Source organism: Dipodomys merriami, unplaced genomic scaffold (assembly GCF_024711535.1).
Source record: "Dipodomys merriami isolate MVZ:Mamm:240054 unplaced genomic scaffold, mDipMer1.0.p SCAF_1, whole genome shotgun sequence".
Lineage (NCBI taxonomy): Eukaryota > Metazoa > Chordata > Mammalia > Rodentia > Heteromyidae > Dipodomys > Dipodomys merriami.
The window spans coordinates 116,688,302-116,714,722 of NW_027202270.1; the positions used below are offsets into that span (position 1 = coordinate 116,688,302).

General features: G+C 38.0%; 1 protein-coding gene and 1 non-coding gene across 3 annotated transcripts in view; both read left to right on the forward strand.

Annotated features, from left to right (window-relative positions):
* The window catches only part of Eml5 (EMAP like 5), a 119,582-nt gene that overhangs the window by 44,679 nt on the left and 48,482 nt on the right, over positions 1–26,421 (forward strand). For both annotated transcript variants that reach the window (XM_070028290.1, XM_070028300.1), the window contains exons 15-22: positions 9,112–9,217; positions 11,057–11,150; positions 13,163–13,263; positions 15,945–16,147; positions 17,013–17,124; positions 18,644–18,771; positions 22,345–22,486; positions 26,147–26,299. In XM_070028290.1, the coding sequence (XP_069884391.1) occupies positions 9,112–9,217; positions 11,057–11,150; positions 13,163–13,263; positions 15,945–16,147; positions 17,013–17,124; positions 18,644–18,771; positions 22,345–22,486; positions 26,147–26,299 (1,039 nt within the window). The remainder of the gene's footprint in view (positions 1–9,111; positions 9,218–11,056; positions 11,151–13,162; positions 13,264–15,944; positions 16,148–17,012; positions 17,125–18,643; positions 18,772–22,344; positions 22,487–26,146; positions 26,300–26,421) is intronic.
* On the forward strand, positions 22,907–23,009 carry LOC138835693 (U6 spliceosomal RNA). The gene has a single exon (XR_011374700.1). It is a non-coding gene; the product is annotated as a U6 spliceosomal RNA (small nuclear RNA).

Here is a 26,421-nt window from a genome sequence, read left to right on the forward strand (position 1 = left end):
ACAATGTTTGAATTACTTCCTCATTGAAAGCATTGTCTTGTGGCAAACACAAAGATAACTGAGACTAGCTGATACACACACACACACACACACACACACACACACACACACAATAACTGAGACTAGCTGACACACACACACACACAATAACTGAGACTAGCTGACACACACACACACACACACACACACACACACACACACACACACGTCCAGATGCAATGGAGACAAGAGACTATGTGGACTGAAACTTCTAGAACTTTAAGCCAGAATATAATTTTACTTCTTTTAACTTGATTATCTCAGTTTTTTTTCACAGTACTGGAATACTAACACTTTTCCCTTCGTCCCTAAAATGAGATGACCTAAATGTGCCTGATGTAATCATACTCCTTTGTCTGTATCTCAGCCAGATTTAATTTGGTGTTCAACTCTCAGCTCCTTAATTGTTATCTTTGGGCAAATTATCTATCTTCTTCATTTGTTTCCTCATCTTTTAAAAGAAAGATACTGTTAGTGCCTGTCTTCAAGTTGTGATGGTTGTTAAATTAGGCACCCTTTGTAAGGTATATAAGATAAGACAGTTTCTGGCATATAGGTTAGTTTTCAGTAAATGTTAGTATAGATCATCTTCTTCCTTTCTATGGGAGAGAGATCTATTTGCCATTTGAAAATGTTAAGGCTTGAATTCTAGAGACAATGATAGTAGGATTTGGGAGATAGTTATTTAAGCATTAACTGTGAAAGTGACAAAATACCCAAGCTCTAAAGGAGGAAAGACTTATTTGGGCTTACAGTTTCAGAGGCTTAAACTGCTTTAGGCATATGTCCCTCTAATTTTAGGCCTGTGAGGAGGCAACACATCCTGGTGGGGAGCACATGTGGAGCAATGCTTCTTGCCTCAGGGCAACTGAGAAGCAAACAATGAGAAAAGGGGATGGAGTCCCAGTACCACTTTAATGATACATACGAAAAACCTAACTTCCTTCTATGAGGCCTACATCCTTGAGGTTCCACAATCCTTGAATAGAGCCACAGGCTAGTGGCCAAGCCTTAAACTTAGGAGCCTTTGGGGACTGCTCCAGATCTAAACTGTAGCACCAAGTTAAAAGATAAATAAGATGGGGAGGATGAGAAGAAGAGTCAGTTAGAAAGTTCCTTGTACAATTGTGAGTGACAAGAACCAAGATAACAAAGGAGAGACAATATTCCAAGGAGATAAAAAGAGGAGCATCAGTAATCAAAAAAGAGGGGACAGACAGCTTAAAAGAAGAAAGAAACAAAAAGGTGATGCAGAGAAAATTAGGAACCAGTCTGCAACTTCAACCCTTGCTCTCCAGAGAATGGAGCAAAGCTGAAGTCACAACCACAAGGTACACAGGCAGCCTTGGTGAGAATGGACTGGCATTTCCTAGTTTCAGGAGGAACACAATACTAACAACCCTTGAATTCATTGCAGCGATGTGATTTGACAGTGACTCCTGCTGTGTGGCAGGCTAGCTTTCAAGAAGCAATCTATTGTATCACTCCCTATATCTCAGAGGTCTATAACCAGGTGCTGTTTTGAGAGGGGGCTGATTGTTTGAGACTAAGCTACTCTGGGAACTTGAAAACAAGGAACAACCACAGGTTAGGTGCTCTGATCTGTGCCCTTTTCATTTCCTGCATAATCCATTGAACTAGAAAAAACCTCAGCTTTGACATTTGCTGCTTTTTTTTAAATTTTATTTTATTTTATTTGTGAACATACTGTACAGAGGGGTTACAATTACATGGGCAGGATAATGCGTACATTTCTTACCAAGCATTGCAGCCTCCTCCTTTGGTTTACCCTTCACATCCCTTCCCAGCCTAACCCCTCCCCCCCCTTCCCCTCCTGCCCCCCCCCCCCCCGCACCGACGTTGTAAAGCTCGTTTTGGACATGACAACTTGTACTTCTCATTGTTGCAACAGGTCCACCTGTATCCTTAAACAACTGGTTTTTCCCCATCTCCTCCACAAGTTATACTGACATCAAATATAGTGAAAGCAGGGGTTATACTGTGGAGGAGGGACATACAAAGCAACAAAGAGATAATCTTATAAATGCGTTAGAAACACATGCATGAAAGAAAAAAACATTAAAATACATATCTAAGGGTTCATTTTCCTGACATCACATTATCTGACCTTTTCCGCTTGACTCATACATATACTAGATATTACAAATAAGGGAAACCATGGGACCTATGTTTCTTTGGGCCTGGCTTACTTCACTTAGTGTAATTTTTTCCAAGTTTTTCCATTTCCTAACAAATGGGGCAATGTCATTCTTTCTGATGGAGGCATAGAATTCCATTGTGTATATATGCCACATTTTCTTGATCCATTCATCTACTGAGGGGCATCTGGGTTGGTTCCATGTCTTAGCTATGGTAAATAATGCTGCAATAAACATTGTTGTGCTGGTAGCTTTAGTGTGGTCTTGTTTGTAAACATTTGGGCAAATGCCCAAAAGTGGGATTGCTGGGTCATAGGGGAGTTCTATGTGAAGTCTTTTGAGGAACCTCCATACTGCTTTCCAAAGTGGTTGAACAAGTTTACATTCCCACCAACAATGCAGTAAGGTTCCTTTCTGTCCACATCCCCTCCAGCATCTGTTGTTGTTAGAGTTCTTGATTTTTGCCATTCTAACTGGGGTGAGGTGATATCTCAATGTTGTTTTGATTTGCATTTCTTTTATGGCTAGGGATGTTGAACATTTCTTCATGTGTCTATTGGCCATCCTTCTTTCTTCTTCAGAGAAGTTTCTCTTTAAGTCTTTTGCCCATTTATTTATTGGGCGGTTGTTTCTTTGAGGATTTGTTGTTGGGGGGGTTTAATTTTTTGAGTTCCAAGTATATTTTAGATATGAGACCCTTGTCTGTTGTATGGCTGGTAAAGATCTTCTCCCAATTGGTGGGCTTTCTATTGATCTTGCTAGCTATGTCATTTGCCCTGCAGAAGCTCTGCAACTTTATGCAATCCCATTTGTCCAACCTTTCTTTGATTTGTTGTGTTTCCGGGTCTCTATTCAGAAAATTTCGGCCTGAGCCAAGGAGACCCAGGGTTTCTCCTATTCCATCCTGTAATGTTTTCAGAGTGTCTGCTTTGAGTTCAAGGTCTTTGATCCATTTGGAGTTGATTCTGGTGCAGGGTGATATATAAGGATCTAGCTTTAGTTTTCTACATGTAGTTAACCAATTTTGCCAGCACCATTTACTGAAGAGGCTGTACATTTGCTGCTTTTGGTTGCACAAATTGAGGAAGGCAGGTGGGGCAGTATGTGTGGTGGGTATCTCTGAGCAAGTCAGACTTGCTTGGCTCCCACAGGCTGCAGACCTCATTGGGGATAGTAGCAATTTCTGGTACTCAAAGAAGGGAAATTCTAAAGTGACTGCAGCCCTGACGCTAAGAACATACCTCTATCTGGCCCAACCTTCAGCCTGCATACAGCTCCACCTCATACAGTGGTATAGATAGGAGCTACAATAGACGCAAGATGGGACGCTTTATCTTCTTGCCACACCAGACCTGGTGGATTCCAGTATTAGAGTATCTAGGAATACTCCAATTTTTTTTTTTTTTTTTTTTTTTTTTTTTTTTTTTTTTTTTTTTTTTTTTGTCGGTCGTGGGGCTTGAACTCTGGGCCTGGGCGCTGTCCCTCAGCTCTTCAGCTCAAGGCGAGCGCTCTACCACTTGAGCTACAGCGCCACTTCCGGTTTTCTGGTGGTTTATTGGAGATAGGAGTCTCACGGTCTCTCCTGCCCGGGCTGGCTTTGAACCGCGATCCTCAGATCTCAGCCTCCTGAGTAGCTAGGATTACAGGCGTGAGCCACCAGCGCCCGGCAATACTCCAATTTTTTATCACCTCCCATCTTCTATACTCTTTATCCTCCCTTTTCTTCCTCTTGGCTTCTTTTTCTTCGTTTTTGCTATGTTTTTATTTTAATTTTTGAAATTTTTTTTTAATTTTGTTAGCATTCACTAGTTTTTTTGGCAGTACTAGAGCTTGAGTTCAGATATTGTATCCCTGTGCTATATCTCTAGCCCACCTTTAACTTTATGTATTGTTTCTTTATTTTGCAGTCTGATTTTTAAAAAGATTCTTGTACTTTTCCCCTTTGTCACATTCTTCTTTTTCTTATACTTAATTGTTCTGCTTTTTTCCCCTTTTCCTATCTGTGGATTGTTTCCTTATATTATTATTTCTACTTTTGTTAAACTTTTACTTCATAATTTATTCTACATTAATTTTGTCACTTCCTGATCTGTGGTTATTACTGGGACAGTAGTTGTCTTTAATTAATGTCTATTGTGTTTGTGGCTCTGGTTTGTTTGGTATCTTGATTTTGCAGTAGTTTATTTTCTCCCTTGTGGTGCTGGAAAAGCCTTCAAAGAAAGCACTACTCTCACTAAGAGATTTCCCTTATAAAATTAGAAGAGATAATTATGCAAACAAATATGTACATTGCAACATAGATGCACAACAAATATGAAACACACAACTCCTCCAAAAGTTTGTAACTTCAGCAACTGAATCCAAAGATATTGACACAATTGAAACACAAAAGTCTTCAAAAAGTCTAATTTGAAAAATGATTAATGACTTCAAGGAATACTCAGATAATTGCAGTGAAAAAGTCAGTTCAAGACTGGATGCAAAATTCAGCAAAGAATTAAAAATTCTGAAAAAAAATGGAAATGAAAATTACAACAAATTAAATAGTGAAATGCATCATCTGTAGAGTAGACAACACAAAAGACAGAATATCAGTAATTGAAGATAAGGTTGAAGAATCAGTATAGTCAGAAAAGAAACTATGAAAAAAGAAATCATAACTAAGACATTTAAGACCTCTGTAATACAAGAGACTAAACCTAAGAAACTAGAAGAGACATCTGAGATACAGAGTGAAATTATAAAAAAAACATTCAATAGCTGGGCGCCAGTGGCTTACTCCTATAATCCTAGCTACTCAGAAGGCTAAGATCTGAGAATCATGGTTCAAAGCCAGCCCAGGCAGGAAAGTCTGTGAGACTATCTCCAGTAAACCACCAGAAAACTGGAAGTGGTGTTGTTGGCTTAAGTGGTAGAGCGCTAGCCTTGAGCTGAAGAGCTGAGGGACAGCGCCCAGGCCTGGAGTTCAAGTCCCACGACCAAAAAAGAAAAAAAAGATATAGCAACATTAAGTACATAGGCATCAAATATACCAATTTTTTTTCTAGTTCAGCGTTTGAATTCTGGGCTTCACAATTGTTTGGCAAGCTTGCTTGGCTCAAGCTTGCTCTGCTACTTCTTTTTTTGCTTGTTAATTTGGGGATAGAGTCTCTTAGACTTGTCTTTACAGACTGACTTCAAACCATGATACTCCAGACCTCAGCCTCCTGAATAGTTAGAATTACAGTTGTGAGCCACCAGTGCCCAGCTACATGAACCAAATTTCATAAAACAAGCATTACTGAACATGAAGGAGCAGATACAATAGTGGTGATAACTTCAGTTGATTTAACTCGTCAAAAATCAACCAGAAAAAAGTCAACAAAGAAAGTCAAAGTTAAAATATACAGTACATCAGATGAACTCATCATCTACAAAATATTCCATCAAAAACCTTCATAAGCTAGGCACCAGTGACTCACACCTATAATCCTAGCTACTCAGGAGGCTGAGATCTGAGGATCACAGTTCAGAGCCAACCCAAGCAGCAAAGTCTGTGAGACTCTTATCTCCAATTACCCACCAGAATCCAGAAGTGGCACTGTAGCTCCAGTGGTAGAGTCCTCGCCTTGAGCTGAAGAGCTGAGGGACAGCACCAGGCCCACAGTTCAAGCCCCACAACCAACCAAAAAAAAGTTTCATAATTCACATTTTTCTCAGCATTCCATGGAACTTCAAAATATCTCAGATATTTTTTGTCTTAACAGATACAAAAAATTTCTTGTATCTATATTTCAACATATTAGAAAATCCAGAAGAAATGGGTAATTTTTGACCTGCCAGAATTTAACCAAGAAGATAACATCATCCCAAACATCTGTAACATTCAGTGAGACTGAAACAGTAATACTCTCCCAGTGAAGAAAAGCTCAAAATCAAATGGATTGTCTGCTGGATTCTTCCAGCTTTTAAAGAAGAATATATCTAAATTATTTATAGCTATAAATCAAGAAGGGAAGAAATACTCAAAACTCATCCTGGAAACTAATTATTGCTTTAATGAACAGAAGGATATAACAAAAAGCAAAATTGTAGATCAATTATTTTGATGAAGAGAGATACGAAAATTCTGAAGAAAATACCTGAAAACCAAATTCAGTAGTAACACATTTTAAAAGATCAATTTGGTTTCATTGCAGTGATGGCTAAGCATAATGCATATCAATAAACATAATCCAGCAGATAAATGGAATCAAGGACCAAAATCAATAGATTATTGAGATCACTTAAAGATAAAACCTTGGACAAAATTTAACAGCTCATCAAAGGAGGATATTCTTAGGAAAGGAACACAAAAGCACAATGCCTATATGTATCTGATCATATAAAATAATATTTGTCAAAATGAATGCTAGGAAATGGAAATGAGGGTTTTTTCTTAGTTGATATTTTTGTTTTCTTTTTGTCTTGTTCATTTGTTTATCTTTTTATCTGCAGCAGTGGTACTCACGAGACACTATAGTGAAAATGACTATATAATTTGTGGGTGGGGACAGGAGGAAAAAACTGACAGAGCAAGGAAAGGAGTGACATTGTCCAAAAAGAAATGTACTCATGGCTGGGCGCCCACAGCTCACTCCTCTAATCCTAGCTACTCAAGAGGCTGAGATATGAAGATGACTGTTCAAAGCCAGCCCGGGCAGAAAAGTCCATGAGACTCTTATCTCTGAGACTCTTATCTCCAATAAACCATTAGAAAATCAGAAGTAGCGCTGTGGCTGAGTGGTAGAGCGTGCTTGCCTTGAGCTGAAGAGCTGAGGGATAAGGCCCAAGCCCAGAGTTCATGCCTCATGACCGACCAAAAACAAAAAAAGAAATGTACTCATTACCTGACTTATGTATCTGTAACCCCTCTGTATAGCACCTTTATAATAACAATAAAAAATAAAATAAGATTCAGAGTCTGGGAATGTGGCTTAGTGGTAGAGTGCTTGCTTAGCATTCATGAAGCCCTGTGTTTGATTTCTCAGTACCACATAAACAGAAAAAGCTGGAAGTGGCACTGTGGCTCAAGTGGTAGAATGCTAGCCTTAAGCAAAAGAGGTTCAGGGACAGTGCCCAGGCCCTGAGTTCAAGCCCCAGTACTGGCAATCATCATCATCAACAACAACAGCAACAGCAATTCTTTATGGTTAACACCTTGAAGAAACTAGGATATATTAACATAACAAAGGCTGCATATAACAGCTCTGTAGCCAACATTATACAGAATGGTGGGGAAAAAAAACTGTAAAGTGTTTCCTCTAAAATCAGGAATAAGGGGCTGGGAAGGTGGCTCAGTGGTAGAGCACTTGCCTTTGCATGCCTGAGGCCCTGGGTTCCATTCCTCAGCACCACATAAGCAAAAAGAAAAAAGCCGGAAGTGGCACTGTGGCTCAAGTGGTAGAGCGCTAGCCTTGAGCTGAAGAGCTGAGGGACAGCGCCCAGGCCCAGAGTTCATTCAAGCCCCATGACTGGACCCAAAAATAAATAAATAAATAAAATAAAATAAAATCAGGAATGAACTAAAGGTGCTCATTTTTATTCAATTTAGTGCTCAAATTCTTAGCCAGAGCAACAAGGCAAGGAAAAGAAAGCAGATATAAGTAAGGAGTAAAATTACTCCAATTTTGGGCTGGGAAGGTGGCTCAGTGGTAGAGTGCTTGCCTTGCATGCATGAGGCCCTGGGTTCGATTCCTCAGCGCCACATAAGCAGAAAAAAAAAGCCAGAAGTGCTGTGGCTCAAGTGGTAGAGCGCTAGCCTTGAGCTGAAGAGCTGAGGGACAGCGCCCAGGCCCAGAGTTCAGGCCTACAACTGGACCCCCCCCCCAAAAAAAAATTACTCCAATTATGCAGATGATATTCTACTTACGAGATACTACAGATTCCAGTAGGAATCTAGATCCAATAAATACTTTCAGCAAAATAACAGGATACCAAAAAAAAAAAAAAAAAAAGCCTGTTTAAAAAAATGGTAAAATTTTGTCTATCAAGCATGCATATTTGATGTTGTTAACTTCTCAATCTTTGAGGATGTACTTGCTTGGTTCTCTTTTTATCTAAAACCTGGAGTTTTTGAAGGCCCACCTCTAGTGTCATCTCTTTCATTGTGTATTGTCTCCAGAATCTTTTAATTCTCATTAAGCATTTATTACCAGGGTTTTTTCTATTTAGCTGAAAACACCCTATTTTTCAAGTGAGTTTGCAAAAGTTAATCTAAATGTTTCAATATCCATTGCATCGATCATAGAGCCCTGCCAATAGCAGATGCTTAATAATCACTTGTTATATAGTATAAGATTATACAATTATAGTATAAGATTAGAAGTAGTCATATAGTTCTGTAGTATGCCTAGAAATACTGTGTCTTGTCTCATGAGCTTTCCATACACCCTTTTACTGTGCTAGGGTTGGAACCAGGGTTCGAACATACTATGCAAATACTGGGTCACTGAGCCACATCTTTAGCACTGTCATTAGCTTCTGAAAATGTTAAGAAAAAAATCAGTCATGTACACAGTCTGCTTCATATTTTCTATATGATAAATCTCCTAGCTATAAACAAAAGCTATAAAATCTCGTTTTACTTTTTTTTTTTTTTTTAAATCAGTCATGGGTCTTAAACTGGGCCTGGGCATTGTCCCTGAACTCAAGGTGAGTGCTCTACTCACAGCGGAAGTGGCCACAGCGCCACTTCCAGTTTTCTGGTGGTTAATTGGAGATAAAAGTCTCACGGACATTCCTGCCAGGGCTGGCTTTGATCCGAGATCCTCAGATCTCAGCCTCCTGAGTAGCTAGGATTAAAGGCATGAGCCATTAGCACCCAGCTTTTTATTTCCTTTTAACAGATATAAAAATAAGCAGTTGTGAAAAATGATTTTTATGATTCTTTCAGGTAGGTAAGGATCCCTCAGTTCACATATGGGATACAGAGACTATCAAACCCTTGTCAATATTAAAGGGCTTCCACCAGTATGGTGTCTGTGCTGTTGATTTCTCAGGTAAGGGTGTTTTCTATTCAATAATGATCAAAATCAGAGGCAATATATACCACTTTAGTCTAAATCAGTGTAACTTAAACTTGTCATTTCTGTGGTGTTCTGTAGGAAAAAAATGAGAGGAAAAGAAAATTAAGAAAGGGTAATTCTGTTGGGATAGATGGGGAAGAGAATGATGGAAAGGGTCATACTGATCAGGATAATTATATTCATAAATTTAATTGAAACCTCTCTACAAGTCTTAAGAGAATTTTTTAAAAGAACTGAAAAAAATTAAACCCACCATAACAACTGACTTATAAGAACTCAGAACTCAGTGACTATGAAAAGCTAAATGAAACAGGTGAAGGTTATAATGTGCTGTTATTAATATGTTTTTGTAAAAGTCAATTATTTTAGTTGTTTCTACTGTCAAGCAAAAGTAATGAACTGTCCTGCCTCTTATAAATTTTACAACATACAAACACATGCATGCTTGTCAGCATTTGTTACAAGGCATTTTGCTTGAATACTTTAATACATTTGTTACTTGTTCCTTGATGATGATAACTAAAATAACCTTCATTAAAAGCAGACATATTAATGACAGTATAATGTAAAAATACTTGTTTCATTACTTTATATCCACTGAATTCTTAGGTGAATTAATTAATTGAAATAAATCTGGACCAGGCATGGTTGTCCAGCTACTTAGGAGATGAACATAGTAGATGACCCAAGGCCAGCCAAGTTAAAATGTGAGATCTATATATTAAAAAAAATACTAAATGCTAAAGGACTAGTGAGTGCCTCAAGTGATAGTATTGTTTTGGCAAGCACAAGGCCGTGAATTCAACCCCCAGTAAAAACTAATTAATTGGTTCTTTTCTTCTTCTTTGTTAATTTTTGTCTTTCCCTCTCACTTTTTTCTGCAAATTTTATTTTTTAATGGACCATAATACTGTTCAAATTTATGAGCTATAGTGTCATGTTTTGATGCCTCTACATGTTATGTGATAATTAACTCTGGGTATTTAGTATATCCATCACCTCACACACTTACTATTTTCTCCCTCCCTTCCCATCCCAAACTGATGGATAAATAAAGTAAATGAAGTCAGGTGAGATGGTATCAACACTTAATAGATAATTCAAGAAATCATTCTCATCCCTCTTTTGTAAATTCTATGTTCCTTCATAGCTGTGTGGATGCCTAACATTCATTATTTTTCAAGTTTTAATTATACTACTGGGGCCTATTGAACCATTTTTTGTTACTGTAATATAGTACCTGAGGCTGGGTATTATTTTTTGCCAGTCCTGGGGCTTGAACTCAGAGCCTAGGTGCTATCCCTGAGCCTCTTGGTGCTCAAGGCTAGTGCTCTACCACCTAAACCACAAGCGCCACTTCCAGAGGCTAGGTATTTTTAATAGAGAGATTTATTTAGCTCAGAGCTGTACCGTATGACTGGAAATTCAAGTCAGGTGATCCCTTTGATGCTGCTTAAAATGAGAGTCCCTTTGACTGTATCACAACATATTTGAATAACATGCATGAGAGAGACATTACAGGATGATACAGGAGGCCAGAAAGAGGCTTTTATAACAACCCATGATGATGAAACTGACTAACATGTTAAGGGCCCTCAAGGATACATAATCAGCTCACACTAGGCCTCCCCTGTTAGTGGTTCCACCCCCTTAACTCTAGTACATTGAGGACCCAGCCTCTAGCATATGAAACCTGGGAGGAAAACTACATTCAAATGAAAGCATATAGCTTTAAGAAACATAGTAAATGCTTTTTTAAATCTTCCAAATGTTAATGATCAATAAGCATATCTTTCTGATTAATTATCACAGCGGATGGGAAACGTTTGGCTTCAGTTGGAATAGATGATAGCCACACTATTGTGCTGTGGGACTGGAAGAAAGGAGAGAAGCTATCAATAGCAAGGTAGGGGAAAAAGGAAGATATGAAAACACATTGGCAATACCAATGCTAGTAATACTTTTGCTTTGAGTTTTTTTAAAACAATTTTGAAGTTAAGCTAATGTATAACCTTTTCTTATTGCCATCTTTATCATATTTGAACAAATGTAATCATGATAAAAAGATAAGTGATTTTATGGTTTTTTTGATAAGTTTATCCCAAGTGAACTCACTTGCTAAAGTAATTAGAACATGGTGTTCTATTAACTGTTCTCTCAAGTCTCCATGTACAGCTGGAGGGAATTTCAGAGGAAAGACTGTTGTACAGTAATTTCAGAGCATGATAAAATGCTCATATATTTAAATGAAAAAGATACATATATCACAAGGAATTTCTACATTTTTCTTTTTTTATTTGACCTCATGATTTTATTGTCTTCATAACAAAAGTTGGAATTTAGACATCATGATTTTATTGTCTTCATAACAAAAGTTGGAGTTTAGAAATGGATCACTTGTCCCTTTCTCTTTTTATCTCTACCCAGTTCAAAATGTTTGCATCTCTTAATAGTTAGCATTAACTTAGATCTGCAGTTGGGCACAACACATCCAAGTCTCAGCACAATCTTCCTTGTAGTCTTGGCTTTTTTTTCCAGTCTGACCACCATTAGCCACTCTGCTTCCAGTCATAAGGATGCTTTCCCTGGACATACAGAGAATCCTTTCCCTTCTTGTACTGTATTACTTTGTGAGGTTGGTGCTTGCCACACTTCTTACAGAAAGTACCGTGGGTTTTAGGAACATTAACCATGATAGCAGGAAGCCTGCAGCAGCGCCAAAAGAAAGACACATTTTTATTATGCACTTTTCTTTGTACATTTTCTAAAAATGGGCATGTATTATTTTTATAATAAATATACAAACAGTGTTGTGAAGGAAGAAACAGTCACCAAATCAGAGCTACACTTTTAATTTCCTGTTCCTTACTCTGAGCATCAGAGCACTAAGCATATGCTTTCTGCATAGTGTATAGATAATAAAACTTCACTTCACTGTATTGTAGTCTTCCATACTTCACTACAGCTTAATATCGTCTTTCAAACTTTGAAGTTACAGTTTTTCATGCTGCTAACACCATTCTCATGCATTGTACTACTGAGTAGCACAAGTGATAGCCAAATGAAATTCAGCTTTCACTGTTCCTGCCTTTTGAGAATCTGTGTAGCAGATTTAGCATATTAAATTTTTTCCAAAGAACAAGTATATGGATATATGATTTTACAACCTAATATTCAGTAAGCTATATTTATGGAGGGCCAGGTCTGGAGATACTCAGCTGTAACTATCGCTTCACGTGGGCACAGACAGGAGAATTGCAGTTCAAAGCAAGCCAGGGAAAAGTTAATGAAATTCTCTCAAGAAATAAGCCAAGTATGGGGACCCACCTCTGTGGTCTCAGCTACTTGGGAGGTAGAAATAGGATTGTGGTTCAAGGCTAGCCCAAGTAAGTTAGCAAAAGACCCTGTCTGAAAAAAACAAAAAACTAAAAACCAAGTGCCATGGCTCAAACCTGTAATCCTAGACAGAAACAGAAGGATTGCAGTTGGAAATTAGCCTGGGTAAATTTCATGATATTCCCTCATCTTGACCAATAAAAAATCTTGGCAGGGGACATGTACCTATCATCCTAACTGTGGGAAGCAGATATAAGAGAATCTCAGTCTAGGCCATCCTGAGCATAGTACTAGACCCTATTTGAAAGTGAAAACACAAGGGGCAGGAGGGTCTCAAGTGGTAGAAAACCTGGCAGAGACCCTGAGGTCAAACCCCAGTAATCCTAGTACTGAAAAACAAAACTAAAAAAAAGCAAAGGATTGGGGTCATGGAGTAATAAAGCACTTGCCTAATGAGTGTTAATATCTGAGGTTTGTTTGTTTTTTAAAGGAAGGAAAGGAAAACATGCTGCATGAACTTTTTGCCTAAAAGTTTCTGGGTGTTTTATCTTTAGACCTAAAACACTTTTGTATTTATTTCAGAGGAAGTAAAGATAAAATTTTTGTTGTAAAGATGAACCCCCATGTGCCTGATAAACTAATTACAGCTGGAATTAAACACATGAAATTTTGGCGTAGAGCAGGTAAGGAAAGGTTTCTTTCTACTCCTTTAATTTTTAAGAAATTGTTACTTTTAGAAGTAATTTAATCTAGGTGCCAGTAACTCAGATCTCTAGACCTAGATACACAAGAGACTGAGATATAAAGATCAAAGTTCAGAGCCAGCTGGGGCAGAATTAGAAAATCTTATCTCCAGTTAACCAGCAAAAAAACAGAACTGGAGGCATGGCTCAAGTGGTAGAATGCCAGCTGTGAGTGAAAAGACCAAGGAGGAGTTAGAAGCCGAGTTTAAGCCCATACTGACACACATACATTACAAAAAAAAAAAATTAGCTAGCAGTGATGTGATGTCCTGGGCCAGAAAAGAGACATTAGAAAAACTGGTAATTGACAGTGGCAGTACTCATTTGTCATCTCACCCTTTAAGAGGCAAGTTCCAGACCAGCCCTGGCAAAGTTAGCAAGACCCTAACTCCAAAACAAAATATAATCCAAAGGGCCAGAGGAGGTGGCTCAGGAGGTGGAACATTTGCCTAGCCATAGTCCTGCGTTCAATTCCCAGTACTCAAAAAAAAGAGGAAAAAACTGGTGAAGTCCAAATGAAGTCTGGAGGCTAATTTATATTCATGTTATTTTGGGCTATTTGTTTTTTGTTTGCTTGTGTGTCAGGGCGGGGTGGGTGTAGCTCAGGGTCTGGGCACTGACCCTAAGCTTCTTTTGCTCAAGATTAGCACTATATCATTTGAGCCACAATGCCACTTCTGGCTTTTTATGTTTATGTGGTACTGAAGAATCAAACCCAGGATCTTTATGCATACTAGGCAAGCATTCTACCACTAAGCCACATTCCCAGTCCTAATATCTTAGTTTTGACAGTTATGGTAATATAAAATATTAACACTGGAAAAACTGGATAGACAAGTGTATCAGAAAAAATGTTACTTTTTTACTTTTTTGCATCTTTTCTAGAAATCTAAAATTATCTAAAATTTATGTAGGGGGGAGGGCAAGGCTATAACTTCATGATAGAGTACATATCTACTATGCCCAAAGACCTTGATATAATCCCCAACATTGCAAATAAAGGGAAAAAAAATCTCTAGTTTAAAAAAAGGCTATTTTGTCTGGGAATGTAGTTTAGTGGTAGAGTGTTTGCCTATCATGCATGAAGCCCTGGGTATGACTCCTCAGTAACACATAAACAGAAAAGGCCAGAAGTGGTGTTGTGATTCAAGTAGTAGAGTGCTAGCTTTGAGCAAAAGAATCTCCAAGAAAGCGCCCAGGCCCTGAGTTCAAGCCCCAGGACTGGAAAAAAAAAGTTATTTTTAAAATGATTTTCTAATATCTTAATGCATTTTAAACAAAAATATATTTCTGCCGGGCGCTGGTGGCTCACGCCTGTAATCCTAGCTACTCAGGAGGCTGAGATCTGAGGATCGCGGTTCAAAGCCAGCCCGGGCAGGAAAGACTGCAAGACTCCTATCTCCAATAAACCACCAGAAAACCGGAAGTGGCGCTGTAGCTCAAGTGGTAGAGCGCTCGCCTTTAGCTGAAGAGCTGAGGGACAGCGCCCAGGCCCAGAGTTCAAGCCCCACGACCGACAAAAAAAAAAAAAAAAAAAAAAAAAAAAAAAAAAAATATATATATATATATATATATATTTCTTTGCTATTTGTGTTTGCTAAAAGATTTGACACAGCTGTTTGATCAGTTGTTATCCAGATTCCTTCCTTTTTTTGGATGTGTTTTATAGTCTAAATTGAAACTGAACTATTTTGTTAAAAAATCTATGTATGCTATAAAATAATATAGAAATGAATTATTTCAGTCACTTGTAATTATGTAAATGTTTTAAAGTTATAAAATACTTTTTTCAAATAGAATGGTATATTCTCTGAGTACTATCACTTTAAAGTCTCAGTGAATTTAAACATGTCATAGTAACAATTTTGGGAAACACCATCAAAGATGCTAAAGACTTATTAAAACAGATTAATGTGCCAGGCAATGGTGGCTTACACCTGTAATCCTAGCTACTCAGGAGGCTGAGGTCTGAGGATTGAAGTTCATAGGCAGCTGGGGCAAGAAAGACTATTTCCCATTAACTACCCAAAAAGCTGAAAGTAGAGCTGAATGTGGTAGAGCACTAGCCTTGAGCAAAAGAAGTCCAGGGACAGCACCGAAGCCCTGAGTTCAAGCCCCAGTACCAGCAAACAACAAACAAAAAAACAAACAAAAACTGACTAAGTTGGGCACCAGTGGCTTGTGCCTATAATCCTAGCTACTCAAGAGGATGAGATCTGAGGATCATAGTTGGAAGCCAGCCCAGTCTGTGAGACTCTTATCTCCAATAAACTACTCAGAAAAAGCTGGAAGTGGCACTGTGGCTAAATTGGTAGAGCACTAGCCTTGAGCACAAGGAGACTCCAGAGACAGCACCAGGGCCCTAAATTCAAGCCCAAGAACCAGCCAAAAACGAAACAAAACAAATAAAACCTGACTAATACATGCGTCTTGGTGCATAGCCTGTAATCCACTGTGCAAAATTTTATCCAAATAATTGACAGAGACAACCCTTATTTTTCTTTTTTAATTCTACTCTTACTTGCCTTTCTAATGCAGCAATAACAGTAGAAGAGAAACTGTAATTCTTTATGATCATGTACATTTTGAAAGTGGTACTTTTGAATATTTTTGTGAACCAGGGGGAGGATTGATTGGAAGAAAAGGCTACATAGGCACCCTGGGGAAAAGTGAAACAATGATGTGTGCAGTGTATGGATGGACTGAAGAGATGGCTTTTTCTGGAACATCCACAGGAGATGTGTGTATCTGGAGAGATGTCTTTCTGGTAAAAACAGTTAAAGCACATGATGGGCCAGTTTTCAGTATGCATGCATTGGAAAAGGTGAGTAAGCTAGAGAGATTTTTAATTCAACATAATCTGATCATGGTCTACAAAGCATTTTCAGAAGTGAAGGAACATTGCCTTTCTCCTGGACTACCCAGTTGTAGTTGATGGATGGATCCTCTTGACCTTAGTTTGTTCCTTTTTTTCAAACTCCTTAACGAAGTATAAAATAGGTTTGCCAATCAGGACGGCTCACACTTGTAATCTTTGCACTGGGAAGACAAGTAAAAGGATTAGGAGCTGAGCCAGTCTGAACTACAAAGCAATATCTTCTTGCCAGACAAAAAAGAATTTTAATAATTGATAAGCCCTGTGTATCAAAAATTATTCTAACTGCTTTACATTATAATTGCCATATCCTATAAAGTAGGTCTTTATTACCCCTTCTTTTTAAAGGATTATAAAGACTCTAAAAAGATACATGTGACTTGCTGAAAGTGGTAGATCTAACTCATAGTACCAAATTAGAGACTGTTTTGAATATTCTATCCTATAAAATATTTTTTTTTGTCGGTTGTGGGGCCTAAACTCTGGGCCTGGGCACTGTCCCTGAGCTCTTCAGCTCAAGGTTAGCACTCTACCACTTGAGCCACAGTGCCACTTCTAGCTTTTTCTGCTCAGTTGGTGCTGAGGAATTGAACCCAGGGCCTCATGCATGCAAGGCAAGCACTCTACCACTGAGCCACCTTCCCAGCCCCTATAAAATATTTCGTATTACTAGATATTTTTTGCAGGTTTTGTGTTGATTTTTTAAATGGATTTTTATGCTAGTTCCTTTAACCTTTGACTATAGTCTTCTCCCTAGAGATTATCATTTTTCATGCATTTAGATTTTTATCAACTGAAGCTTTTATTATCACAGGGCTTTGTAACTGGAGGAAAAGATGGCATAGTAGCTCTTTGGGATGACTCCTTTGAAAGATGTCTCAAGACCTATGCTATAAAAAGAGCTGCTTTGGCCCCAGGATCTAAAGGTAATTTATGATTTATTTTGCTTTGTAGGAAAAGATCCGTTGCATATTATATGCTTGATTATTGGGGTGGAACACATGGAATATATTTTTTCTTCTTTATATGGAGGGTGTTAAGAGTTAAATGGGAGGGGGAGGGAAAATGGGAAAAATGAGAGAGAGGGTGACAAGTTCAACAAGAAATGTACTCACTACCTTACTTAAGTAACTGTAACCCCTTCATATATCACCTTAACTCTTTTTAAAAAAGTGAAATAGAAGACACTTGATACTAAAATTATTGCTATACTTCTAAAATCTATTTCTGTAATATGCATGATAAAATATTAACCAAGTATAGCATTATTAATCTTAATACTTTTATTTCTGGGTCTGGGGCTTGAGCTTTGGGCCTGGGCGCTGTCCCTGAGCTTTTATGCTCAAGGCTAGCACTCTGCCACTTGAACCTTGGGCCACAGTTCGGGGTGTGGGGGGATTGATTTTGGTTTTGGTTTTGGTTTTGGTTTTTTGTAGTCTAGTGGAGATAAGAGTCTCACAGACTTTCCTGCCCCAGCTGGCTTTGGACCGCAACCTTCAGATCTCAGCCTCTTGAGTTGTTAGGATTATAGGTGTGAGCTACCAGAGCCCAGGAGGATTTTTAATTTTGCAAATAAAAATTTCTCTATAAAATTTACTTATCACAGTCAGGAACTTGTTTTCAAACAGTGTTTTCCACTGTACTGTGTCGCTGCCCCTGCTCCTCTAGCCTCAGAGGTCCTTGTCCTCATGCTTTTTCTTTTAATGCATAAAACAGTGTTTTCATTTTCTTTTAAGGTGCCATGCCGTGCTGCTCTCTAACTTCTAGGCCTTTCTGCATGCTATTACTTTTGCCTAGAATTTGTTCTTTCTGTTCCCACTTGCCCCTTCCAGTTATCTCAACACATGCTCATTTTTTATTCTATAGAAAAAGATGACTTGTTCATTAATATACCTGATGTCTGAAGTGAACATGTGCAGTATCTTTTTCCTTCTACCAAGTGAGCCACACCTCCAGTCCTAATTGATTAAACATTATTTCTTCTAGAATAATTCCCTCTTTATAAATGTCACTCCTGTATACTCCTTTTTCAATATGGTCCTCACATGAGGTCTGTTTTTCTCATTGTGTGGTAGAAACTGGACCCATCATATTTACTAATATGTAGCTCAGGACTGCCTAAAACATACTATGCATAAAGGAATGTATCCTACTTTGAATTAAAATATCTAATCATAATATTGTAAGTGAACTGAGAGGTACAGAAGGTAGATGAGATAAGATAAATAAAAGGACCTGGGATAGAATAAAATTTACTGTGTTTGTGGATTTACTTTGAGATTAATAGAGTAACTAAAAGAAATATTGTACATTATTAGGATACTTAAAATATAGGAGGAAACAACCTTATAATGTGATTTTCAGTGTCAAAATAATGTTATTGACAGCACATAGATTATTAGAGTGATTTTATACCTTCAAGAATATCTCTATTTCACCTTTCAGGTCTTCTCTTGGAAGATAACCCATCTATACGTGCCATATCATTAGGACATGGTCATATTTTAGTTGGCACAAAGAATGGTGAAATACTGGAAATGGATAAAAGTGGCCCAATAACACTTCTGGTCCAGGTACTTTTAAAGGCTTATAGTCTTTCTTTCTCTTTGTATGTAATTTATTCTTCTAGTATATAAAAGGCAGAAGTTAACAGTGAAAAAAATGAAAATAGTTAGGGAAATATTCCTAAAGCTAATATATACAGAAAGAAATAGTTATAGTTAAATGACTGTCAGTAAAAATAAACATGTCACATTTTATAAGAAAAACTGCCAATATTTTATATTTTTACTTTTTTTTTTTTGTCAGTCATGGCTTGAACTCAGCCCGAGCACTGTCCCTGAGCTCTTTTGCCCTAGGCTGGTGCTCTTCCACTTTGAGCCACAGTGCCATTTTTGGTTTGGGTTTTTTGTTGTTGTTGTTGTTATTTTGCCAGTCCTGGGGCTTGTACTCAGGGCCTGGGCACTGTCCCTGAGCTTCTTTTGCTCAAGGCTAGCACTCTACCACTTGAACCACATTGCCACTCCCAGTTTTTTCTGTTTATGTGGTATTAAGGAACCAAACCAAGGGTTTCATGAATACTAGTTAAGCACTCTACCACTAAGCCACATTCCCAGTCCCACTTCTAGTTTTTGAGTGGTTTATTGGAAATAAGAGTCTGATGGACTTTCCTGCCCAGGCTGGCTTCAAACCATAATCCTCAGATCTCAACCTCCTGAGTAGTTAGCATGAGCCACCAGCTCCTGGCTCTGCCAATATTTTAAATAAATTCTTACCACAAAATAGCCCAATAGCTAGAAAAATTAATTATAATTAATTTGACCCATTTAGCCCAGCACATTTATTTATATGCTTATTTGTTTATTTGTTTGTTTCTGGTGGCCCTAGCATTTGAGTTTCAGAGCCTCATGCTTGCTTTACTGACACTCTGGTTTTTAGGCCTCATATTTATTTTATTAATTTTTTTTGTTGGTCATGGGGCTTGACTCTGGGCCTGAGCTCTGTCCCTCAGCTCTTCAGCTCAAGGCTAGCACTCTACCACTTGAGCTACAGTGCCACTTCCATGTTTGTTGAACATTAGCTAATTATTTTTCTGTAAAATTCTCTAGTTAAGTCATCTTTAAGTTTTCAACTTAGAAAAACAAAAGGAGTATATGACTCTATACTAAAACTTTGTTACTGAAAATATCAGTGAAAAGATGTTAATAAAATATAAAAATACAGAATTTTGGGAGATGGAAAAGTCAACTTAAACAGCAGGAATTTCATATGGAATAATTAACATTTCTATCAAGAATGATATATTAGGACTGGTCATGGTGGTACATGCCTGTATTACCAGCTACTCAGAAGATGGTGATAGGAGGATCATAATTCAAGGTTAGCCTGGGTAAAAAGCTAATGAGATCTTACCTCAAAAGACAAGACTCATGCTTGTAATCTTAGTCACTCGTAAGGCTAAAATAGGATAGGCAGAATGTGGTTCAAGATTGGCCCCATTGAAAGCCTAAGACCATGTCTGAAAAATAAAGTGAGCCAAAAAGGCCTGAGGTGTGCTCAAGTGGTAAAGAAAGCACTTGGCTACCAAGTGTGAGGCCCTGAGTTTAAAAAAGTGGGGTTTGTTTGTATGTATGCCAGAACTGGGGCTTTAACTTAGGCCTGGACACTGCTCCTGGGCTTTTGCGCTCAAGTCTAGTGCTCTATCACTTAAGCCACAGCTCTTTTAGCATTTGGGTAATTAATTGGAGATAGGAGTCTGATGGACTCTCCTGCCTGGGCTGGCTTTGAACCACAATCCTCAGATCTCAGCCTCTTGAGTAGCTAGGATTATAGTCATGAGCCATGAGTACCTGGCTTTTAATATGGACATGTTTCTTTTTGATCCTTACTTCATTCTTGTTGGGACATCAAAGAGCACTGCACATGATATAATGTTTTATTATATGATTAGTACCCTAATATATTGAGAATGAGATATATACAAATGCCAAGATATTACATATTGCTCATTAATTTTAGCTACATCATACGCCTTTGAAATAAAAAGTTTATGGAGGTATGATGGGAGTTTGTTTTTGTTTTTGTTTTTTCTTTTGAGATGGACTTGCAGTGTAGCCCTAGGAGGGCCTTGAACTTCTGATCCTCCTACCTTAGCCTCCCAAGTGCTAGTATTATAGGCTTGTGCCACTATGCTCAGATGGTCATGATTTTAATGTATTTATAATATTTTTGAAAATATTAACAAAATAATTTTTTACAGATGAATCCAGAGTTCAAAGTATTAAAAGCAGACTATTTTCTAATTGTGAAAAGAGTCTAGGACCCATAAATGACATTTATTAAGAGAAAAAATTTTAGACAAAATAACAGAATTTATTTGAACTTTAAAACATTCATGAATTGATCAGCACTGAAAGCAAGAAGAGGTTGAAGGATATATCTGCTGTAGCAGCATGGCAATTGCACATTTATAGGCTGAATTTGCAAGATAAAGATCTGTTTCATTGATTCAAGTTGTCAAACCCTTAATTAGAGATTTGCTGGCAATTCCTGATTGATAAATTTTTATTAAAAGTTAATTGGTATCTTCTGACTTGTAAAGTTTTTAGTTTCATTGTACTGTTTACGTTGGCTTTGAATTGCTTACATAGGAACCTAAGTCACACAACTGTCCTGATGGACTCCCAGTTAATATCGTTTTAAATACATTCTTTAGTTATTTTTAATTAAATATCGGGTCTCATTTGTGTTAGTCATGTACTATAACTCCGAGTCCCATTCCATTGTTTTTTGATATAATGAGTTTAAGATGGTACTATATTTTTATCCCCTTGACTTCTGTCAGCAACCAAGACAAGGATACCAGCCTCATCATTATTGTCCAGCTTTGTGGGTTACACCATAGCCAATCCAGTAAAACAAATCAACAAAAAAGTATGTTGGCGATAAATGAGCAACAGTGATATGTTCAGATACAGCAAGTTTATACCTTGAATATCAAGAAAATGTATTTGAACTAATGATTAGAAGATTCTTGTGATTTGATTAAATGTAAAATCAACCTATAAATATAAATATTTCTAGGTGGGATACTTGTAACTGACACCTGTAATTCTAGCTACTTAGGAGGCTGAGATCTGAGGACAGAAGTTCAAAGCCAGCTCAGGCTGGAAAGTCGTGAGACTCTTATCTCCAGTTAACTGCCCAAAAGCTGGAAGTCAAGCTGGGCGCCAGTGGCTCACGCCTGTAATCCTGGCTACTCAGGAGGCTGTGATCTGAGGATCCTGGTTCAAAGCCACCCCAGGCAGGAAAGACCATGAGACTCTCAATTTCCAATAAGGCACTCAGAACATGGGAAGTGGTGCTGTGGCTCAAGTGGTAGAATGCTAGCCTTGAGCTGAAGAGCTGAGGGACAACGCCCAGGCCCAAAGTTCAGGCTCCATGACTGCAAAAAAAAAGAAAGAAAGAAATTCTAGCAGATTTCCTTAGATAAATGTTGCTTCATTTGTTGTATCACCTTGAAAGCATTTCCAGACATTAAATGTTTGGGTACTTTTTTAAAAAATCGGTTTTTCCAGTCTGTGCAGCTCCTCACTTTGTCATGCATATATTTTCAAGTTAAATTAATTTGAACTGTTTCCTTATAGGGACACATGGAAGGAGAGGTGTGGGGTTTGGCTACACACCCTTATCTACCCATCTGTGCTACTGTAAGTGATGATAAAACCTTAAGAATATGGGATCTCTCTCCTAGTCATTGTATGTTAGCTGTCCGGAAACTGAAAAAGGGTAAGAGGCCTTCAATTTAAGTTTTCTCAGTTTTTTCACCTTCACAGGTAGAATAAATCAATTGTAAAAATATAAAAGACTTTAAATATTTTGAAATGTTTACTCAGTGTCTACTTTCTAATGGCGCTATGCAAAGAAAATTAATTATGCCTAGTATTTACCTTATGATTTTGTCTAAACTAAACAAGTGTTCAGTGACATGCTGTAGAACAGAATGGAGGAAGTTAATGTCTGAGTTTTCTCTCCTTTGTGACTATGATTATGTATAATCCAGAACTAGAAATTTAGAAAGAAAATTTTAACTTTAAAAGGCTGCATGCTGGTAATGCTAACACCTTAGGAGGATGAAGTGGGAGGATCCTGAGTTCAAGGCCAACCTGGGCTACATAGTAAGACCCTCTTTTAAAAAAAATAAAGCACTCGCTTCAGCAGCATGTATACTAAAATTGGAACAATACAGAGAAGATTAGCATGGCCCCTGTGCAAGGATGACACACAAATTTGTGAAGCATTCCATATTTCTTTCAGAAAAAAAAAATAAAGAAAAACTTTAAAAGAGGTAGCAGTAGTGAAGGAAGTGTATTTTAGGATAAACAGAACTGGTGCTGAAAGGATCTGTCACATCCATCCCAGGGGACCACTCAGAGGCAGACAGGCACAAGAGAAAGATTATTACAAGCTTTATTAGAGGAGCCATATTTCCCCCAGAGAGGGAGCACAGGGCACCCTCTACTATTTTAGTAGCAGCAGGGTCTGAGGGTAGGAAGTGAGGTAGATGGGAGCTCAGGTATGTCTGGGTGGAGAGAGGGTGGAGCCAGCTGTATGGAAGGAACTCCAGGGAAGTGGGGCTCAGGTCTGGGTGGAGCTGAGAACCAAAGGTGAACATAATACTAACAGGTGCATTGGTAGGAAGCATAGGAAACTGTTGGTGTATAGACACAAGGAGTTCAATGGAGCAAATTTACTATCTTGGACAGATAAAGATATATATACAATTTCAGTTTCTTAGAAATACTTCTCAAGAATATTTACAACCCCCTTCAATTGGCATTATTTTTGCTGTATGCAGAAAACAAATCTTTATTGCTATAGTCGCACTACTTCTAATTAACATAATGGATGTTAAATTTCACATGTGAATTCGAAGAATGTAGCATAGCACTTTGGGAGTTTTGTTGTAAATATGAGGTACTGAACAAAATAAACTAGAATCATTATTTTGGGGCAGTAGTGATGTTTGATCTCAGAGCCTCCCACTTCCTAGACAGGACCTTTCAACTTGAGCCATACTCCAGCACTGGAAGCTAATGACAGATTTTCTGAATTTCCACTATACCTTTGTTTGACTCTTCTGCACTCTGTTGTCTGGACAGATGCAGAGTTTCTTTATTCGCTTGATTCTTAATGCTTGGGTGGACAAAGATGATCTTGACCTGAAGAACTTTATTTTATTGTGTCAGATCTTGCACTCAAGAGCCTCATGCTTCCTTGCTTGGTTCACTTGCTCATGGTGGAGGCTCTACCATTTGAGTCATATCTCTAGCCCAGCTTTTTGCTAGTTAATTGGAAATGGAATCTTGAAGACTTTTCTGTCTGGGCTGGCTCCAGACCATCATCCTCTAGGTCTCAGCTTCCTCAATAGCTAGAATCACAAGGGTGAGTCACCAGTGCCCACCCTTTTATACTCATTAAACAACAATTTAATGATATTTTTTTCCTTTCACTTTATCTCTTTCTCTCCCTTCTCCTCCCCTCTTTCTGTCTCACATAGGATTTGAACTTAATACCTTGCATTGTTAAAGCAGATATACCTCAACAGCCTGCTTTTGCTTTAGTGATTTTTAGATAGGGTCTCTTGTTTTGCACGGAAAGCCTGAGACCATGATCTTCCTTCCTGTCACCAGAAGACTCCATTTGTCTATGGTGAAGAGGCTTACCAGAGAGTGAAAGACTCAGTGGAACAGTGAGAGTGTTAACTGGGTAATGGACAAACTTGCTAGAGGGTGTAGTCCACTTCCTGGTAAATAGTTTAACCTAAGGCTGTCACTGAACTGTGGACCTCAGCTATTCATACATAGAATCTTGCTGGAGTCTTCAGATTGTAACTGAATCATTACTGTGAAGGTGAAGGGATTTTCTGGAGGACCCGGGGCTGCCACTGTGAAGAAAGCTAGCATATGTGTATGTAAAACAACACAGCAGCAATTTGGGCCTGGAGTGTCTCTCCAGTGCCCTCTGTTGGCAAAGCTGGCAAAAGATAAAGTCTGTGAGGCCTGAAGAACAGTATATATGGAAGTAAAATTAATATTAACATGAATAATAATGATATCAGTCCTGTAGTTTTGAAACTTGGATCTTCCTAACTTAAACTAATAATTGTCTATTGTCAGATTTTTTTAATACCTTAAATATTTTTTTAATACCTAGACTCCTAGCTACTGAGGAGACTAAGATCTGAGAATCATGGTTTGAAGCTAAGCTGTGGGAAAGAAATCCTTAAGACTCTTTATCTCCAGTTAACTGGCAAAAAACCAGAACTGGAGGCGACTCAAGTGATAGAACACTAGCCATGAGATCCATATAATATTTTATTAATATATAATGGTATATATTTAATATATAAAGTTATGTGTTATATAATTACATATATAATTTGTATATAAAATTAATTTTGTTCTAGTCCTTGGGCTTGAAGTCAGGGCCTTGGGCATTATCCCTGAGCTTTTCTGTTCAAAGCCAGCACCCTACCACTTGAGCCACAGCTCCATTTCTGGCTTTGTTGGTAGTTTAATAGAGATAAGAATCTGATGGACTTTCCTGCCCAGACTAGCTTTGAACCATGATCTCAGATCTCAGTCTCCTGTGTAACTAGGATTACAGCTATGAGTCACTGGCACCCAGCTTTATAAAGCATTTTTATAATATGTTTAAAGCAGCTGGGCACCGGTGGCTCATGCCTGTGATCTTATCTCTAATAAATGACCAGAAAACCAGAAGTGGTGTTGTGGCTCAAGTGGTAGAGAGCTAGCTTTGAGCTGAAGAGCCCAGGGATAGTACCCAGGCCCAGAATTCAAGCCCCAAAACAAAAAATAAAAATGTTTAAACCATTTTTATAAAGATAGCCTCACTTCTTAAATTTCTGATTTCTTGGGAATAACGTACCAAAGTAGCATTCTTTCTCATCAACTTAATTTCTTTTAAGATAAATATCAATACTTATTTTGTTACATTTAGAGCTGAATTTGTTTTAATTCTTGCTTAAGTTTCCATCTGAGATTTTCATAGAAATTTTTTTTTTTTGGGTCCGGTCGTGGGGACTGAACTCTGGGCCTGGGCACTGTCCCTCAGCTCTTCAGCTCAAAGCTAGCACTCTACCACTTGAGCGACAGTGCCACTTCCGGCTTTTTTTCTTTTTGCTTATGTGGTGCTGAGGAATCGAACCCAGGGCCTCATGCATGCAAGGCAAGCACTCTACCACTGAGCCACCTTCCCAGCCCTTCATAGAAATTTTTATCTGAGATTTTCATAGAAAAATGTATCAACTTTATACTTGTCTTCTTTTTATGTTTTGAGGCCATAATGGAGACATCATGTTTATAATTGAAGGTCCTTTAAAATATCAAAGCAAGTTGTCTGATTCATGTTCTCTTTCTCTTTCAGGTGGGAGGTGCTGCTGTTTTTCTCCTGATGGAAAAGCTTTAGCTGTAGGCCTCAATGATGGAAGTTTCTTAATGGCAAATGCCGATACTCTAGAGGATCTTGTGTCTTTCCACCATAGAAAAGATATTATTTCAGATATTCGATTTTCACCTGGTAAGATCCTTTTGACATTATATTTGCTTATTAACTTCTCTGTAAGTAAGTCTATCCATGTGTAATTTTCATTAACTCATTTCATCTCATCTCAGAATTTTGCTTTTTTTTTTTTTTTTTTT